Genomic DNA, 18,294 nt, shown 5'->3' on the forward strand with positions numbered 1-18,294 from the left:
GCACATTTGACTGTTTACAATGTTGAAACTATCATTAGGCACCAAAATAATGGAAAACGCCAATCAACAACTGTTGGCTTGTTCGACCATCACCTCACCATTCACCTCTCAGAACTATGCAAACCCTGAAAACTTTATTTATTACCCCAGTAAGAAAAGCAACCACGGTAATTAACCGTTCATGCTACGCCTCCAGTGAAACAGTCCGTCCTTGGCGGCGCGCGCTAATGACGCCGAGCAATAGTATTTACTTTGACTGGCTTTTTGCGCCGTGGCACTGAACGCCAAGTGCAAAATGTTCATCCTGTGGAGAGTTGCTGGCGTTCAGCTTCTCTGTCTGTGCGGTTTCAACCTGCAGCTAATAAATACAGGAGACGAGCGTTAAATATCTCGTTCCAAGGCTTGGACCAGAAGCAACACACGCACGGACGAGTACAGACTGTTCCTTGGTCACGGTGCTGTTGTTTGTCAAGTCGACTCGTCTACTGCTTTCAACTTTCTGCTCTCTGTCGCTGACTTTATCACCTATCTGGTGACAACTCATTCATATTTAAGCACGTATATGACACATTGCCCCCCCCCCCATACATTTCTCATCCGTTACACCAGAATGCTGCGAGGCATGAGGGCAAGGTCAGGAAGAAGTTTTTGTGCAGCTGGACGTCGCACACTCTTTGTCTCGGTGTGTGGTCTGACTTTGTAAAAAAAGACTTGGCTTCCTTTGAAACGAGCACATCTCCTCGGCGCTGCAGTGCTTGGAACGACGAAGTGAAAGCTGAAGACATCGTGTTCTGCCCTCTTTATACTAAAATATTAAGAGTGCGCTACAAATTAACCCCCTAAACAATGTCTCTCCGTCCAGTGTAGTGTCTTTATTGTGCTGCTGTAAAAAAGCCTCCACTTTAAAAAAGCTTTTTAAATAATGCATAGCCGGCTCTTAAGGCTGCAGGGAATGTTATGTGGTAAAACATGCAGTTTTATACAGAGCTGGTGCAGAGCAGGAGATTTATTCTGGCCTGTTTAGTAGCTACAGGAGTGCATTAACCTATCGTAGATAGGGTACCAATACTGATACGGCACCCAATATTGGTATCAGTCCGATGCTGGGTGAAATTGAGTAGTATGTTCTTGAAATGGCAGCCCGTGGCCAAGTGGAAAGGGGGGGACCTGGCTTGTAACCGGCGGGTTGCCAGATTTGAGTCCCCACCAGGTCTCAAGGGCACTGGCAGGTACCCAGAACCCATTGCGCTGCTCAGTGGCTCCTAATTCTAGGAAGTTTTCTCGTACATGGTGGGGATGACTTTCCCGATGTGGATCATTATAATAACTGGTTATAGGTTGTTGCTAAAAGCATTTTGACAAGTCATACTAACTAACTAAGTTGTTCAAAAAGAGGTAAAAGACTATATCGGACTGATATTGGGATCAGTGGAAGTTCAAAGCTGTGATGGTGTTATCATATCTGATACACAAAAAAGTAGTTTTGAACCATCCTTATTTAGAAATGTCATATTGACTGTTTTCTTTGTGAGGGATGAGTAAGCAAATGCCCTAACCCAAACCCTAAATAAGCTAATATCATTTAGGATAACATCTCTGCTGCTCATTCTACCACATGTCCGTCCCTAAAACTTTCACTGACACCGATCTGAAGCCACAGTTTGATGATCACTCTCCGTCCCGACTGATCTTTTTTTTAATTGCATCCCCACGGAACTGGCAGAATATGTGTGATATAATCCTGCGCCTGCCTTAAACCATCTGCAACCATCTCTTTCTCTTTACCCCAACTGAGGTTGCTTCTGGTCACAGACTCAAATATCTCTCCATCCCACATCTATTATTCAGTGGCTCCTGTTCAATACTGTATTGAAACTCCCACAGAGTATCGCATTCTGGCCCAGCGTCTCTTGGAATTACATTTTAATTGGACGAATCTGCGGCGCGTGATTTATGTGGAGTGCCAATGTTCAGGGGCTGATGCCGGGGAGCGCCGCGGCCTTTTCTTTAGCGAGGCACAAAAGTAAAGGTTTGGAGATTGAAGCGTGGTGGATGGAGTTTAATCTTCAGAGGAGAGACAATGGGTTCACTTACTCTCACAGAATGAGACAAATCAAAGCAGCAGATTTTCTACTTCGTAATGAGACGAGCAACCGAGAAAAAAACCTGAATCCCAATCACTCATCTCCTTTTGTTCAGGCACTACCTTGAATCTTGGGTTGGGTGTTACAGACGATATGTTAGGATTCAATGAAGGTATGTTTGAAAGTGGCATTTTGGAACAAGATCTGAGTCGTTTTTGCAACACGTATGGATGTTAAAATCCTGCCAATAACAGGTCTTTTCTGAAAGAAATGCAATATTATGGATTACAAATTGCCTTAGAACACTGCAATGGAGAAGAATGGTCCATCATATCCTTCCTACGTCACTTTTAACGTCACCCTTTGCCTGGATATTCCAAACATTCTGCTGTTGTTGAGAATGTGTCAGACATGGACAATCCATCGATCCATCGATCCATCCAGGAAACACCTTGGTATCTCCAAAAAGGAGTTGGAAGATGTTGCTGGGGAGATGGATTGATGCTCTCCCCAGCGACATCTTCTAAGATGGGTTAGAAATGGAGATATTGGAGATAAATTGGAGATACCAAGGTGTTTCCTCAGCCAGACACGTCAGGGCGTGCCCCTTAAATGTTGATTCCCCCTATTTTAGGCCACGTCCTGTTGATATTAAAGGGACAAGCAGAGGCGAATGATGCGAAGCGCAGGAACACTGTGATTATATATTTGCTCTAATTCTAATCTAAAACTGTTTTTTTAGAGATTTAATTCCTGGAAAGTTGTCTAATTAAAATAGAGCCAAAGTCTCGAAAGCGATGCTTTGGAATTGTTCATTGTGCATTGGTAACTTTTTGAGCTGGATACCGGACCCTTGCTGACGTGACCCAGCTGCATTATGGGTCAGCGAGGATGAATGAGAAGTGGCGACTAATGCGATAAAGGACGGACAGGTCGTTTATCCTCACAGCCTGTGTGTGTGTATGTGCGTTTAAGAGTGCACACACACCTGCATGTGGATGACAAACAGTCTACACTGCCTAACAACAGTTAGGATACAAGTTAGGATACACACTGTAGAGCAGGGGTCTCAACTGAAGGATTTTTTTCTCTCGCCTAAAAAAATATTGCATTTTAAAGCAAATATCACCTTTAAAATACGCAGTAGGAGCATAAAAACACACGTAGGTCATGTAACAACATGCGGACATGAGCTGTGCAAAGTCTGATGCTGCTGAAATGAAGCAGAGTGAAATTACAGAGGTTTTAGTAAAGAAATGTCTAGGCGTTCTCTCTTTCGGGCACAGTTTGGCACCGTCTGTGCCATTTGAGATTTCTTAGGTTACCAAATTATTAAAAACCCTGTATATACACCTGTATACGTGTACATACACAGAAGACTGAGACAATAAAAGGGCAAAGATTCAAACCACTGCATGTTTCGCATTGACCTGGAGACTGATTTTAATGCTTTTTCAGCTTTAAATTTTTTAAAATATTTATAAGTTTTTGGACGGCAGGAAGACTCGGAGGTGGATGCACTTGAGTCAATATCTCGATTCCGCGCTTGTGCTTGTATGCTGGGAACTGTGAATGAGAATGTAGACACTGTTTAAACCGAACAAGAAGAGGGAATATCCTCCCTTTGATGCTGCCATCAATGAAAATACTCTGCGGTTCAAGATGTCTCCGCGTTCTCTAACATCCTCGTCTTTGTCAGCCTCTGCGTTATCGCTGCTGTCTTTTATTTTCGCCTCCTACGTTCACTCTCCCTCTTTCTTTACGCTCTCGCAAACAGGTGCTTTGTCAACGTTTTGAAAACGAGAGCAGTGACATTGGTAAAAAAAACGTCTGGATTCCTCTGTGGCTCATTCTTTAAACTGCGAAAAGATGAATGTGCATCGCTTTGTTAGATGAGACATTGAGGTCACTGGATCAAGCTTTTTTTTTTTTTTTTTTAAGTGCTGTGTTATGTGTTTTCTGTGTGTGTGTACATATATATTCCTTAACTCTACATATCCACGTGGTTTGAACGTGCGTCCATGTTGGTGATCCTGCTGAACTGTGTGACACTGGGGATGTTCCATCCCTGCGAGGACAGCCAATGTGACACCGAGAGGTGCAGGATCCTGCAGGTAAGACCGTCCTTATATACCTCGAATTATGGTGAAATAAACATGTTTTTCTTTGTCTATGTGAAGCTGTTACTGTTGAAGAGAAGACGGTCCTAATGCATATTAATAAAAACCGAGGGGTATATTAAGAACTGCATTCTTTGTACCAAAAACTTTTCTTATTCATAGTCCCAGAGAAGATTATTAATCAATAACAAAATGAATCATCAACTATTTTGACAATCAATTAATCTTTTTTCCCCCCAGCTTTTTTAATGTAAATATTTTCTGGTTACTGCTCCATTTGACAAATAAATCATTAAAATTTGAATATTTTAATGCACAGTCATGCTAACATGCCGTACAACATGCTAGCCCACTGATTCTAGCATTTAGCTGTTAAAAAGTTTGGACATGTTACGTTTCTTTAGGTCCTGGAAGTGTGTTAAAAGTTTGACTTTTACCAGTTAGCATGCACAGTCATGCTACTATGCCGTACAACATGCTATCCCACTGATTTTAGCATTTAGCTGTTAAAAGTTTGGACATGTTACTTTTCTTTATGTCCTGGAAGTGTGTTAAAAGTTTGACTTTTACCAGTTAGCATGCACAGTCATGCTACTATGCCGTACAACATGCTAGCCCGCTGCTTTTAGCGTTTAGCTGTTAAAAGTTTGGACATGTTACTTTTCTTTATGTCCTGGAAGTGTGTTGAAAGTTTGACTTTTACCAGTAAGCATGCGCAGACATGCTAACATGCCGTACAACATGCTAGCCCACTGATTCTAGCATTTAGCTGTTAAAAAGTTTGGACATGTTACGTTTCTTTAGGTCGTGGAAGTGTGTTAAAAGTTTGACCCTTGCCAGTTAGCATGCACAGTCATGTTAACATGCCGTACAACACGCTATCCCGCTGATTTTAGCATTTAGCTGTTAAATCTTTTTTTTTTTTTTTCTTAGATTTTTTTTGAAAAAGGGTAGGGTTAGGATTAGGGTTAGAGAAAGGGTCCTATGTTCCCAGGTCACATACAAAGCGGGGAACATACGACCCGGGGAACATAGGACTCGGGGAACATAGGTACGGTCCCGTTTCGTTTCTTTAGGTCCTGGAAATGTGTTGAAAGTTTGATTTTTACCAGTTAGCGTGCTGCACAGTCATGCTAACATGCCGTACAACATGCTAGCCCGCTGATTCTAGCATTTAGCTGTTCAAAAGTTTGGAAATGTTACGTTTCTTTAGGTCCTGGAAGTGTGTTAAAAATTTTACTTTTACCTGTTAGCATGCACAGTCATGTTAACATGCCGTACAACATGCTAGCCCGCTGCTTTTAGCGTTTAGCTGTTAAAAATGTGGACATGTTACGTTTCTTTAGTTTCTTTAGGTCCTGGAAGTGTGTTAAAAGTTTGACTTTTACCAGTTAAACTTAGCATGCACAGTCATGCTAACATGCCGTACAACATGCTAGCCCGCTGATTTGATCTGTTCTGCTGTAAAGACATCCCGTCATGAAAGGATGGAACATATGATATGATATGTGTGTAGTGCGTGTAAACATTTGACAAAACAGCCGAAAGAAACACCGACAGCAGATGTTAACGTGAGGGCAAAAAAAATCCGTGCTATACAGTATTTTGAAAATAAATACAGAAAAACAATAGAGAGCAAATAAAAGGACATGGCGGGGGCCTCCACAGTTCACTCCATTTCAGAGGGAAAGTAAACAACATCACTGTGTGGAGGCGTCTGCATTAATTTAAATGCACCCCCTTTTAACCTGGTAAACACTAATGGAAGAGGATGGTTGTTTTTGTTTTTGGTTGTTTGTGAGTCGAGCAGAGTGGAGGTGTAGCGGCGTACATCTGTTCATCGTCTGCAGTGTTTCCAAATAGATTGAATCCGAACAAGCGCCTCTTATTTTCTAGTTCACTGACTCGGTGAAACGGAGCTGTTTTTTTCTCTCTTTGTCGCCGTCTTCCTCATCAGAAGGCATTGTTCAAAAAGCAAATCATGAAATAAGCTTTTGTTTTTTACTTAAATGCAAACGCATCTTTTTTTGTGGGAAGAAGGAACAAGGGAACAATGAGGTAGAAAAGAATAGGAAAAGGTGAGTTTAGAAACTATGATGAGGGAGAGAAGTTGAGATTTGGACTCTGCTGTTGCCATGGCAGCCAACACTCATCCACTCCTTCTCCTTCTCCTCACAACTTTGAGTTGTACTTTAATCCGGGGGGGGGGGGGCTCTGCTCTCTGGAGCACAGATAAATGCGAGGCCATGGAGGTTAAATGCAGTTTCATTAATTCGTCGTTTACCACGCATTCGCCATATGTCCCAACGCAAAGGCTCATAAACCTCCCCGTGCTTACGTCTGTCCGTGTCGGGGGGAAAAAAAATAAATAAAAAGACTCTCATGATATAACAGGATTATCGTTTAATACACAATTTGAGGTCAAAAGGTCAAAAAGTCCTTTTCAGACACCACAAGCTAACAGAACTCCACAGTGCAAGAAAAAAAACACTTAGTAATAATAATAATAATAATAATAAATACATATACCTGTACGGATTAGTTCTGGTACTATAACTAATGGAAAAGCAAAAGAAATAGCAGAGTAGAGCCAAGTCATGCTAGATGTATGCTAGAAAAGCGCTAATTGTGTCTTGACTATTCGTTACTGCTCTAAAAGCTGGATTTAAACGAAAAAGTCAAGATGAAAAACATTATATTAATCATTATATTGGAATAAATAAATAGTTTTTGTAAACTTACTAAAAGTAATGCTGTTTAAGAGATGCAAATTAGTGCCAGTTAGCATGCACAGTCATGCTAACATGCCGTATAACATGCTAGCCCGCTGATTTTAGCATTTAGCGAACACTTAAATTTAGATAATAAACAGGTTATATTGACACAATTTGTAAATTATGTTGAAACAAACTTCTCCAGTATCAGCATTTTAACTAAAACTGTGATTATTTTAGAGCTTACTACGCAAATGAATCATCCAATATTTTGATAATTGATTAACCGGTTTGAGGGTTTTCTGTAATTATTAAAACAAGTTTTTTGACTTTTCGGTTTCTTAAATGTGAATATTTCCTGATTTCTCTGCTCCATATAAAAAAAAATTAATCATTAAAAATTGTTATTTTTTAGTTTGTGGACAAAACAAGACTTCATCATGTCGACGTTTGTGTTCAAATATTTTCACATTTCATTGACTAAAAAAAGTACTCGATTAATCAATGATGATCAATTAGATCATTAGATCATTAGTTGCAGCCCTGGATTACATTAAATCAAAGTGAGAACTAAGGCTTCTCTGAGGGAACGGACTCGAACACGCGTCAAAGTCTCGCTGTGCTGTAACGTTAAAGATCGTCTCTGTTTAGCCCTGACGGAGATAATTCAATAGAACATGTTCTGCTTTGAATGCAACAGCACAGGCTTAACCTCCCCCCCCCCCTGCAGCTTCACTACAGTACAACACCACGTCTGTGCAGAGCTAATACAATCAGAGTCTGTACAAAAGGAACACTGGGTTATAGATGGAGACACAGAGAGAGGAAGAAAGAAAGAAAGAGAGAGAGAGAGCGAGATCAGGAGGCAGAAGTAGTTATAGGTTGTTTTTTTCTCTTTTTGAAACGGAGCTGCTACACAAGAACATGTGTAGAAACATACGTCACATCATCGACTGTATCTTTTTTAAAAAAGAAGGAAAAAAGGAACTGTCCATTAGAATTTTTATAATAATATATGTATAAATATATTTATAAATAAATATGTTTTGTAAATGATCCCATTTAGCTTAAAGCGGAACCAGACCGGAAGTTCCTATTAAAGCTGTTTTTTTTGGTGTGTATCTGCGTCATTACCTTGTTTATGAAGCCCTGAAGGTTCAAAACAAACAGTTCAGCCATTGCTGAGAACGCTGTGTTTTATTGTAATCTCGGGGCTCAACGAGATCACTGAAAATCCCGTAATAGTTACGTAAGCAGCGGTTCTCCTGAACAACCGATCGTCCTCCTCCGGGCACTAGTCCGGGCACATCCGGTTACGTACATTGAACCGCAGAAGAAGAATAACGTCCGTTGTGGAGGTGTTTCACGAGCAACAGTGTCTTCTGACTCTGGGTCTGACTCTGGTTTAAAGTCATAAAAGGGACTGCGGCGGGGAGTCGTGAAGAAGCTATTTTTTAAACACTGTTAAAACCATGTTTTGATAATGAGGAGCAGTGCATCCACCGTTCCAGAGGGGGGCGCTGCGCTTCTGAGAAGGGATGTGCTGGATAGTACTGGCCAATCACAAGACTCTGTCTTCTGGGGGTGAAAGTTCACTCTGAAATCTCGCAGCAGAAATACACCGTCAGAAAAGAGGATTTCTAACGGCTCATTTACAGCAACTAGGAGGTTTTTGACCATAAAAACAAGTTAATATATGTAAGTAGACCTCCATAACTAACATTTATGTGCAACAGGACCACTCTATGTGACCTTTAAAAAGCTAGGTACGTAATGGGGATATGTCGCTCCACAACCGATCGCTTCTATCGGTCGGAAAACTGCGCGGGTTTCGCGAATTTAACTACGCGAAACTCGCCAAGTTGTGTTTTCCGACTCCGTTACGGCGTTCTCCTCCGCAGACGTGTCCACAATAGATGTAAAGTGTCGCACATCTCCGAGCGTCCACACACCGTAAAAAAAATCCAACTCGAGCGTCACGCGCGGTTCGTGCGATAGACGCGTTTAGCGCAATTTTTGTTTTTTTGCGCGCCGAACGCGTCTATCGCGCCGCCTGGCCGATGAACGAATTTTGCACCACGTCCGGTGCGCTAACACGGTAGTTCTCAAACTGCGGTACGTGTACCACAAGTGGTACGCGAGCTTCTTCTGGTGGTAAATCAGAAATACTCTTCTACCGTATGTACCAGGGTATGTAAAATTAAACAAATAACAAAAAAAATCTTAGTCTAGTCTTTTGTAAATAGTTATTTTTTATGTTTACGTTCATTGCTAGCCTCGGAAAACATCTTGTTTGTGTGCGTAATCCACGTCTGGGAATCGACGCGTCGCATTTGCGCGTCGCTTATGTGTGAAACGACCGAATCTGGCACGCAAGGATTGTGCGAGTGAGTCGTGTGAAGTCGTTAGAGAGCGTTTTAAGTGCACTCAGCGTTAGCGATAAAGAGCACTCAGCGCATAGAGCGACGAGACGAGAGCGCGTGAGAACGCTGGCACTCGCTTAACGCATTGATAACATGCAATAACATAGCGTGTTATGCTTGTGTGTGTGTGTGTGTGTGTGTGTGTGTGTGTGTGTGTGTGCTCGCTCGTCAGGCGATGTGAGAACACGGTTGTTCACACGTTGGACTGTTGAGCTGGTGAGTGGTGTCAAGTTTTGGTTTGGGACACACACACACACACATACACACACACACACACACAGTTATTGACTGATTTTCCAGTCAATAACTGTACTTATCTGTGTTAAGGTAGAGGATTTTTAGTGTCATATATCAATATTTGATGTTGATTTTTATTTGGACAGCACGTCGGTCCGTTTTCTCTCCCTCCATTTGATGAAATATAATAGTTAAATTACGGAAAACTTCACTGGGGCTGTCACTTTTTATCCAAAATTCCAAAATCCGTTCAAAGTTTCAACTCAAACCTTAAAAAAATTCAGTTGAAATACATAACGTACAGCCTATAAGCACAGCTGACTGTTTGATGTTATTGCAATGTTGTCCAGCAGAGGGTGCTGTGAGCACAGCTTCCATGCTCTCTTTGTGCAAACTATTTTTTTATTTATTCTGAGGGGAAAAAAGGTGTGAAAATGACCCTAAATAAGTACTAAATGAACAATTAACTGACTAATGAAAATAAAATAAAGATTTAAATAACGACCCCCCGGGTCAATTAATCAGCCTAACTAGAGGAGATATAAGGAGAACAAGCCGAGCCAAGAACAATTCATTATGGTGCTCTTGCACTGGTGTGAAAAGTGAAGGTCAACCATCTTTATTATCCTTTAACCTTTTTATGTTAATTTGATTTGTTTTACTCTATAAAGACATCTTTTAAGTCCTTGTTTTTTATCACTGCTCATCCTTCTATATTTAAACCCCTTTTTGTTGTTGTTGTTGTTGTTGCCTTCACTTCCCGTGCAGCAGAACCAACCTTGTAAAAACCCACCAGACACTCACTGTTTATAACTTTTAACACGTCCACTAACTGGTTCCAGTTTGCCCCAGAATGGTTCTTAACCACCCATGTCATTATCTGATTTGCTTTAACTATTCTGTTGTTGTTGTTGTTTCACACTAAAAGACAATTGTGTGACGCTCTCCTGCTCCCTGGATTATGTCGGACGATAAACCGTCATTGACTTTTATTTTGTTTTCACATAATGTGAGAGAGAAAAGTTTATTTTTTGTTGTTGTTGTTGTTGTTTTCCCCCCTTGGTGACTGTCCAAAAAAGTTTTTCTAAAATCACCAGTGGAGTTGTAATATTCCGCCTCTTGCTGTGTCTTTGCAGGGAGGGACTGCAGCGAGTGTTTGAGCAGTGAGCTGTTCACCAAAGGTCACTGGTGTCTTGTTTTCTTGGAGGCACTTTTCTCGTTTGTGTTCTTTGCGTTTGTGGCTTTGTGAGGACCGAGATGTGTGTGTGAACCATGTGGAGTGAGGACATTTTTGAAGGTCTTTTTCAGGGGTTGAGACCTGGTTTTTAGGTGTTAGGGTTAGGGTTTGGCGTCTACTTGTGATGGTTCAGACTGGGTTAAGGGTCTCGGGAATGCATTATGACGAAGAGAGTCCTCACTTTGAATGCCGTGCAAACGTGTGTGTGCACATTTTGCTGGTTTTTAGGACCAGTAGCCCTCATGGGGACCGAAGCCTGGTCCTAATGAGGCAGAACCTCATTGGGTTAAAGTGAGCGAGTGGTTTAATTTAAGGATACGGCTTGGATTTGACCGCACAAATGGAGACGTTGGCATATTGGATGCCTTGTTTTAAAGATACTGTCAATTACGAATACATGGATGATTGGAGCAGGACTATGGCTTCAATCAGATCATCAGTTGGTTTTATCTCATCTATTTACTGGTCAGGATCCTTGGTTTTTATGTTTTAGAGATTCTGAATGTTTTTATTGAATTTGAATACACTCAGGAAACCGAATGCACCGCGACAACCCCCTTAATTGCTGCTGATTTTGTATAATTCAATTATGTTGTTGTTTTTTAATTGAACCAAGCTGTATTTAGGACAATAAAGTTTATCTTGAATCTTGACCAGCCACCCATCCATTATCTCCAGCTTCATCCTCCACTGGGTGGAGGGTCGCGGGTAGGTGCTGTGCCTATCTCAGCTGACACAGGGCGATAGGCGGGGTACGCCCTGGATAGCTCGCCAGTATCTTGACCAGCCGTATGGTTCAAATTGTTTGGCGATTGCGATTCATTCCAGACCAAAACATTGATATTTTTGATTCTGAAGCGCAAGATTGGTCAGAAATGGACGCCACTCTCCTAGTTTACTGATTGACCTAATATAATTATGGTCACGCGGCCATTTCTGTAACGTGATGTTGGCGACTTTCCAGTCCGGTAGATCCGGTGGTTGTTTTTGGTCAAAAAGAGACGATTCCAGACGACTTTAACTGTGGACATTGCCGTCTGTGTCAGTATGTGCACACACGTACAACCCATCGCTTCAAGTTATACAAGATTGAGATTACGAGATTCCGGTGAAGAAAAGAAAAAACTGCTGCTGTCAAACCTTATCCGTGTTTCGAGCTCCCCCGACGTGTTACAGCGGCGTGATTCGATATCAATGTTCAGATTACAGCTGCGGCTTTAGCGCGTCACGCTAAAACCCAGTACGATCGCCTCAGGCCAACGTGTCCCGTTGACTTTGACGGATTGGAAGAGCGTGTCCCATGATCCCTTATCGTATGCGTTCCACGCTCTGCACTCTGGACCGGAATGCCACAAGTCTTATGGGGGGGGGGGGTTTCTAAGCTTCCTATAGAGGCTTTAGCATAATGCAGATCGATGATAACTCGCGTGTCCTTCGTGAAACAGATTACGAAGGACCGCGGCGTTCAAAGAGAAAAAAAACTCGGTCGTTTCATGCTCAGCCTGACTGTAAACATCTTTGCTAACCCCCATTTCCCCCCCCCCTGCCCCCCACACACAGCACTCAGCGCTCTGTCATGCAACTTCGGGGTGTAACATCTGTCAGTCGACTTTGTTGTTGTTGTTTTTCCAACAGGCTGTTTGACGCGCGGCGTTATGCATCATTCACGCTCCGACGTGCAGAGCGCGTCTTTTGAAAGAGATGAACATAAACAAAGGGGAAAGTTGTTGTTGTTGTTGTTGTTGTTGTGACCGGTAGACTCATGAATATGGTTCTGTGGAACTGAAAAGGGAAATGTCTCATAATGAATGATGCTTGTTGTTTCTTTGTTACTCGCCCAGTTTCTATATCAGAATAGTCCACTTTTTTCAAGCTTATTTGAAGGTTTTTTTTTTTGAGTAATTTCAATAAAAATTTATCTGTTTTTGAGTTTTACCTCTTAAAAAAAAAAAAAATACTATATATTTTGAATGTACATCTTTTTCTTTTTACAAATTAATTCCGTAACATTTGCGTACTCACAAAATTTAGACTCCAATACGATCAACGTACTGCGATATTTCTCCTTATCAGTGCTTTTAACGTATCTTTATTTTGTATTCCTACTAAATTTGAGGAACTTTTAATATATATAACATGTGTCAAACTCAAGGCTCCGGGGGCCAGATGTGGCCCACAGCGTCATTTTATGTGGCCCGCGATTGATTAATTGGTCTTAACAATCTGTGTTAAAATAGGTCTATGCTGCTTTAAGGCGTGCGTTGACCATAAACTACATTTCCCACAATGCATGGCGATTGTGTTACCCTCAAAGTGACGGCATCCCGCCACCAGATCGTAGTGTATCATTGTATAATGCATCATGCGACGAGTGAAATTGAATAAGTAATAAATACAGAAAGTTATTTAGCAATATATTTTACGGAGTAGTTACCTTTATTTTAGGTTATATTTGGTTACATTTAGTTACATTTATTCTGTATGACAGTTACATCTGAGCCTTTAAAGGTAACCATTATGCTGATGTGGCCCTCAGTGAAAATGAGTTTGACACCCCTGACATATAATGTACATATAATGGTCCTACCTACTGTCCGTGTCTACTCGCTCTTTCCCCGTCTCTCAACCTGTTAAATACTTAAAGGTGCATTATGTAATAAATCTAAAGCAACTGGCCATAAAATCCTCCTAATATGTCACAGAGACTCAGGAATAATGTTCATATAACAAACTGAACTCACCAACAACAACAGTACAGACAAAATATTTGCATTAAAGAAAAATTATTTTGCAGACTGCAAATCATGTTTATGTTTTGAAATCATGTTTTGGCATGTGGCGCCACCTACCGCCGTCTACCAATCATTGCAGTCAGTAGAGTCTCAGCTGCCGAGCAACCACGGGTTGCCAGTTACGTCAGAAAACGAAACCTAAAAGACCTCGGTATTTTTGAATTTGAATGTAGTAACCGTTTTTGGCCACATTCTTACATATGGCGCCTTTAAATAAATCTAAAATAATAAATAAATGAATAATTATCATCAAATCCTGAAAAGAAACTATTCCAGTCGTAAAATCAAAAATTGGAAAGTGGAATTCGAACTTGTCCCTACGAGCAATATTATTGTAATAATAAAGGTATATATGCGTCTAAATGTCCTTTCTACTCGTATTTCCTCCAGTTGAAGTCATGCAGTTTACATACACAGTCTGTTTATGTCAATATTTCAGACTGAAATCAGTCGTCTGTTCTGAAACATCTGCGCGTAGACGACTTTTTTTTTTCCCCGAGAGCGGCGGTCCGACGTGTCGAATAGAATCTGTTTGGTTTTCTCGGGAACGCTCTCCAAAGATGGGCTAGATATGGAATTTAGAGTCGCACACACACACACAGACACACACACACTCGGCACATTCCCGTGTGAACCTCAACATTGGACTGTGGAGCAGTTGGAGGCTAACTTTCTGTCTAAGCTAACAGGATTTGATGTATTTATACATTTCTGTCTTTCGTGTTTGGGTGACTCATATCAGTGGGAGTCCTGGGCTTTGATCTCCAGCCAGAACTTTTCATCTTTTTTGGGGGGGGGGGGGGGAGTTTGCTTGAGACCTCATCTCCAGTTTCTTCTCATCTGCCTTTTTAAAAATTAATTTATTGAGTTTCTCATGAATGTTACATAGACATAAAGGGGATTTCTCTGTGGGAATTAATAAAGTTATCACATTAATGTCCTTCTCAGTGGACTTTTAGAGCTTCACATGTGACTAATAGAGGAGGCTGAGTCATCGCCCGCTAAAAGTGGCCAAACTCATAGACCGTAATAAATAAATACATTCAAAGGGAGTGCATATGCAGGGGCCAATTCCAATTCCTATCTTAACCCTCAAGCTCAACCCTTTAATCTTAACTGGTCCTCAAAACCCAAAGTGTTGAGGGTTATTTTGTCACTTAGAAATGGGACACCCCTTAAATGCAGATACGTCTTCAGACTGCGGGGGGCAGAATAACGCCAAAGCTGCGTCCAGTCTGTCAACTCCAAAAAAGAAGAAGAAGAAGAAGAACACATTTACGTCAGGATTATTTATTATGATCCGTTTGTCAGTCAAGTTATTAGGTTGTCAGTTAGTTATAAGATGATACTCATACAAATATTCAGCTGACAGTTACCACACACCACAACTTATTGAAAAGTCAACCATAGCAAACGATCGCTTGTCCGCACCGGCCGGCTATTGACAAAAGATCGTAAAAAATAAAAAATAAATATATGCAACAATGACGTCAGTAATCCATAATATGGGCCTAAACTAAGATAATACAATGGTTTTCATCATTTTTATATCTCTATTAACAAAGAAAATACTTACATTTGTATCGCACTCGTTTCGCTGCTTTCGACGCCATCTTTCTCATGTGAAAACACGCAATGCATTCTGGGTAGCCCTTGCTCCCAAGGGTGGTCTCGGAAAAATCTTAACATTGAGGGCGATACAGCCCTTAAACTCGCCCCTCAACTTAATTTTTTGTGAGAATCGGTGCAGCACTTGCACTAGAGGGAGCGCACATTTTTGAGATTGAGGGTTAAGCAAAGGAATTGGAATTCACCCATAAGCCACGCGGAGACTTGAAATTAAAGAAATTTTCATTATTGATCGAGGAAGTTATTCCTTTCCGTGTCATGAACGGAGGTCTTTCTTTACTAGAGAAGACATCGAAGCCTATGGTTCTCAAACTGTGGAGAAAAGGAATAATAACTTCTACCATCTTCTAACCATCAATCTTAATCTTGAGCATATTATCTTATTGGGAATAAATCGGCCAAAAACATGCAAATCCGACTTTGCTCAACCTATTTATTTAAAAACACTGTATCTTAACGTCGGCGATTAATGGTGTTACTTCAAGAGCTCAATATTTTCCTCTGGTGCTACTTGGTATAATAGGTTTGTAATAGGTTTGGTCTCAAGCATCGATATATGGGGCCATTGTTGGCACCATTCGTGCCCGTCCAATTTTAGCATGGTCTGACCACCGGCAATAACACGACGTCATCCGGAGAATCCAAACGCTGATTGTGTCAACGTGAATTCTTGTGTGTTCTGCTCAAGCGTTGAAGCTAACGACAACGGCAACGTTCGCGCAATTCGTGCCTTGCAGCCCGGGCCAACTAGAAAATCGCGTCTACTCGTGTGTCTGTGCATTTACTTTTATATGTAAACTCCAGTGTGAATGTAGCATAAAGAGCTTCTAAAGGGTCTTAATAGTTTGGGAATAAATGATGATTTTCTCCTCTATTTCGAGAAAAGTCTTTAAATGTCTTTTTTTTGTTGTGTCAAGACCTGGTTTTAGGGTTAGGGTTAGGGTTGGGCATCTAGTTGTGATGGTTAAGATTGGCTTAAGGAATGCTAGGGAATTCATTATGACGAAGAGAGTCCTCACTTAGTTACACTGTGTGCACATTTTGCTGGTTTTTGGGACCGAAGCCATGGTCAAAGTCAAAGTACGTGATGTCAACCGGAGAATCCTGACACTGATTTGTCTTCGCGTTGACGCAAATTCTTTGCCAAAGTTGAACGCTTTCAACACGCAACTTGAGTCCTTGCGCTCCACTTCTTGCGTGGCACAGCCTGGCTGACATGACATTTGATATCTACTCACTATTGTGCATTGTCTTTGCATGACTGCTGCAGACTCCACTCGTCATTGACTTCTTTACGTTATCTGTCTCGTTCCCCCCCCCCCCCCTTGCAGGACTTTGACGACTTCATCTTCGCGTTCTTCGCCATCGAGATGGTGATCAAGATGGTGGCTCTGGGGATCTTTGGCAAGAAGTGTTACCTCGGCGACACGTGGAACCGCTTGGACTTCTTCATTGTGCTGGCCGGGTGAGTCGGCATGATTACATACAGAAACAGCAACCGGCACTCGCCACAAACGACACAGGTGGCCGAGAGTAGCCGCGCATAAACACCGCAGGCCTCGCACAAGGGGGAAATACACACACACACAAACACACATTCTTGTACTTGCTGCATACTGAGGACTGGGTTGCTGACAAAGTGAGGACCAGCATTTCCACTTTATAAATCAACACAATTACAAATATCTACTTCATGAATGACATCTACAAAGAACTACTGGTTGCAGTACCACAAAATGTCTGCAGGTGGAAACCCAGAGCAATAAGGGCTGGAAAACTTTTTCGATTTTTTAATTTTTTTTTATTTTTGTACCAAAATTTGACAAAAACGTCATACTATACTATTTCGTCCAAAATTTGAAAAAAATCTTTGACAAAAAAAATTTGACCCAAAATTGTTGGTCCAAAATTTGACAAAAACGTCATACTATACTATGTCGTCCAAAATTTGAAAAAAACATTTTGACAAAAAAATTTGTCCCAAAATTGTTGGTCCAAAATTTGACGAAAACGTCATACTATACTATGTCGTCCAAAATTTGAAAAAAATCTTTGACAAAAAAAATTTGACCCAAAATTGTCGGTCCAAAATTTGACAAAAACGTCATACTATACTGTCTTCCAAAATTTGAAAAAAAAAATTTGACCCAAATTTTTTGGTCCAAAATTTGACAAAAACGTTATACTATACTATGTCGTCCAAAATTTGAAAAAAACATTTTGACAAAAAAAATTTGTCCCAAAATTGTTGGTCCAAAATTTGACGAAAACGTCATACTATACTATGTCTTCCAAAATTTGAAAAAGAAATTTTGACCCAAATTTTTTGGTCCAAAATTTGACAAAAACTTCATACTATACTATGTCGTCCAAAATTTGAAAAAAATATTTGACAAAAAAAATTTGACCCGGAATTTTTGGTTCAAAATTTGACAAAAACGTCATACGATGCTATGTCGTCCAAATTTTTTTTTTTTTTTTTTTTTACAAATTGAGTATAGCATGTTATAGCTACCTAAGGAAGTGATTTCAATGAAAACAAAGTGAGGACCGGCCAAAATGTCCTCACTTCGTAAAAATGACCTCACTTTGTTGGTTAAAAACCCTCACTGGTCCTCAGTATGCTGCAAGTACAAGAACACACACACACACACACACACACACACACACACACAAATGCAATGAATTTCAGCAGCAATTGATGAACAAGACTGGATCCTCAACGCAGTAGATTTCAAGCTCGTAAATGTAATGTGTGTCACCAGATTCCAACAAGCTGCGTGGGGGGGGGGGGGGGGGGGGGAGGTTGTCTTTAAACGAATTTACCCGTAAAAAAAAAAAAAAGTCTTTGAAGGAGGAAAACTGGTAGCAAGTTTCGGTCTCGAAGCGAGTCCGTCAAACAGCTGCAGTGAGATCAGATTTAGAGATTTAAAAAAAAAAAAATTCTGATTTCACGAACAAGACATTATTCTTCCGCACACACGCGGTAATTTCATTAAGCGCAAGTTACAGAGAACGAACGCAGCCTGCTGGTTTCAGTCTGACATTTTCATCGCAC

General features: G+C 40.9%; 1 protein-coding gene across 1 annotated transcript in view; it reads left to right on the plus strand.

Annotated features, from left to right (window-relative positions):
• Positions 1 to 18,294, plus strand: part of cacna1g (calcium channel, voltage-dependent, T type, alpha 1G subunit) — a gene marked incomplete at both ends in the record, with an annotated part of 267,406 nt that overhangs the window by 98,804 nt on the left and 150,308 nt on the right. The window contains 2 exons of the mRNA XM_083903756.1: positions 4,087 to 4,198; positions 16,568 to 16,701. Of these exons, the coding sequence (XP_083759882.1) occupies positions 4,087 to 4,198; positions 16,568 to 16,701 (246 nt within the window). The remainder of the gene's footprint in view (positions 1 to 4,086; positions 4,199 to 16,567; positions 16,702 to 18,294) is intronic.

Source organism: Microchirus variegatus, assembly GCF_963457635.1.
Source record: "Microchirus variegatus genome assembly, chromosome: 17".
In the NCBI taxonomy this organism is placed as follows: domain Eukaryota; kingdom Metazoa; phylum Chordata; class Actinopteri; order Pleuronectiformes; family Soleidae; genus Microchirus; species Microchirus variegatus.